The sequence below is a fragment of the Pocillopora damicornis genome, chromosome 10 (genome assembly GCF_964200805.1).
Source record: "Pocillopora damicornis chromosome 10, jaPocDami1.2, whole genome shotgun sequence".
Taxonomy (NCBI): domain Eukaryota; kingdom Metazoa; phylum Cnidaria; class Anthozoa; order Scleractinia; family Pocilloporidae; genus Pocillopora; species Pocillopora damicornis.
In genome coordinates this window covers 17330231-17331645 of record NC_142679.1, presented here as the reverse complement: position 1 = coordinate 17331645, position 1415 = coordinate 17330231, and the positions used below count along the sequence as shown (strand labels likewise).

General features: G+C 42.5%; 1 protein-coding gene across 1 annotated transcript; it reads left to right on the top strand.

Moving 5' to 3' along the window:
- The first annotated feature begins 379 nt into the window (after nt 1-379).
- On the top strand, nt 380-1415 carry LOC149039169 (uncharacterized). The gene is made up of 2 exons (XM_089185967.1): nt 380-410; nt 775-1415. The coding sequence occupies exons 1-2, from the start codon at nt 395-397 to the stop codon at nt 1320-1322; spliced, it is 564 nt and encodes a 187-aa protein (XP_089042093.1). The 5' UTR covers nt 380-394; the 3' UTR covers nt 1323-1415.

Here is a 1415-nt window from a genome sequence, read left to right as displayed (position 1 = left end):
CTTTTCAGAGCTCTCTCGTGTCACGTGTACATCCATGTATAATCTTTCCCGAGAGAATATGAAGTTTAAAATCTCTTGCTTTTCCTTATAATGATAGGTTTTCCATTTTCTTAGTTTAAATTTAAATTTCCAAAATCAAGAGCTATCTAATAATTACACGAAAGGAACTACTGATGGAATAAGACCTCTGTGGCGTGTTTTGTTTCTTAGTTTGATCCTCTCCTCGTTCCAAATGATTATACTTCTCTTTTCCTATGTAGATAAACGAGGTTGGGATTCTGCTCATCCGGCCCTCTCCTGTAAAGTAATTCTGGACTCTGGACACTCCAAAGGAGACGGGGAGTATTGGATCGACCCAGAGAAGAGTGGAAACCCTTTGAAGGTCTATTGTGACATGTTAAGATCTGGTGGTAAGAGAATGAATTGTTTTTTGAGACACGAGAACTTCAACAGGAGTATATCTGACTTGGTAGAGTTGTTATTGGAACGTTATGGTCTTGGCTATTCTTGCTTTCTCTACCAAGATCCTTATTATGTTTTGAATCAAAACTACAGCAGAATTCTCGAAAGTGATTGTTATCATCAGCCAGCCGATTTGAACACTAATAGGACAGTTAACGCGTCATGCCTGTGTGAGTGGACAGAACGCGTCATGTGCGCGCTGTTGTCTCGCATTTCGCCGAGTAAACTGTTGTTTTTCGTTTTTATGGCCAAAATGTCCAAAATTCTAGTTACATGGATGTCACCAGATCATTTAGGTTTGTTTTATTTCAGGAGGTTGGCTTTTGGTGTCAAATGTTGAGTTCGGAAGCCTCTCTCTTAAGGTGTCAGTTGAGACATCATACCGTGGAATAGGTAAGTCACACATGGTTCTGCAGAAAAGTGCTATGAAAGAGCTCAGAAGACACTTGTCCTTCACTCAGCTGAGATTCCACTGCCACAAGAAACAGGGACGCACATTCCACGTGGTCACAGCTCCCAACAGCTCAGGTGAAGCTGTGGTCCGGTACTTCAGCGATCAGACAGATGAGCAACCGGACGCCTGTGGTTCGTTTGTGAGAATGACGTTGGATGACAATTCCGAGTTAGCTGGCATTTGCAAAGATTGGGGTCGTCTAGTAGGTGGAAAGTACTTAGTTGGAAAGTGGGGACATGGTGAAGATCAAGACAGGCTATACCGGTATCCCGTCTTAAGAAAAGGAAGGTATCACCTTAAAGTCCACTTGAGTAACGTTGGTGACCTCGACAAAATGGAATGTGATGATGGCTCCGGTCCCAATGTTGACACAAACGGCGATTTCTGGAGAGTCTTTGTTCGTTAGTTGCGTCTATATGTACACCAAGCAACCCTTGACTGTGCGAATAACAGTTACAAACGAATAAAGCAAAATAAAGACAAATGCACCGTTACACTC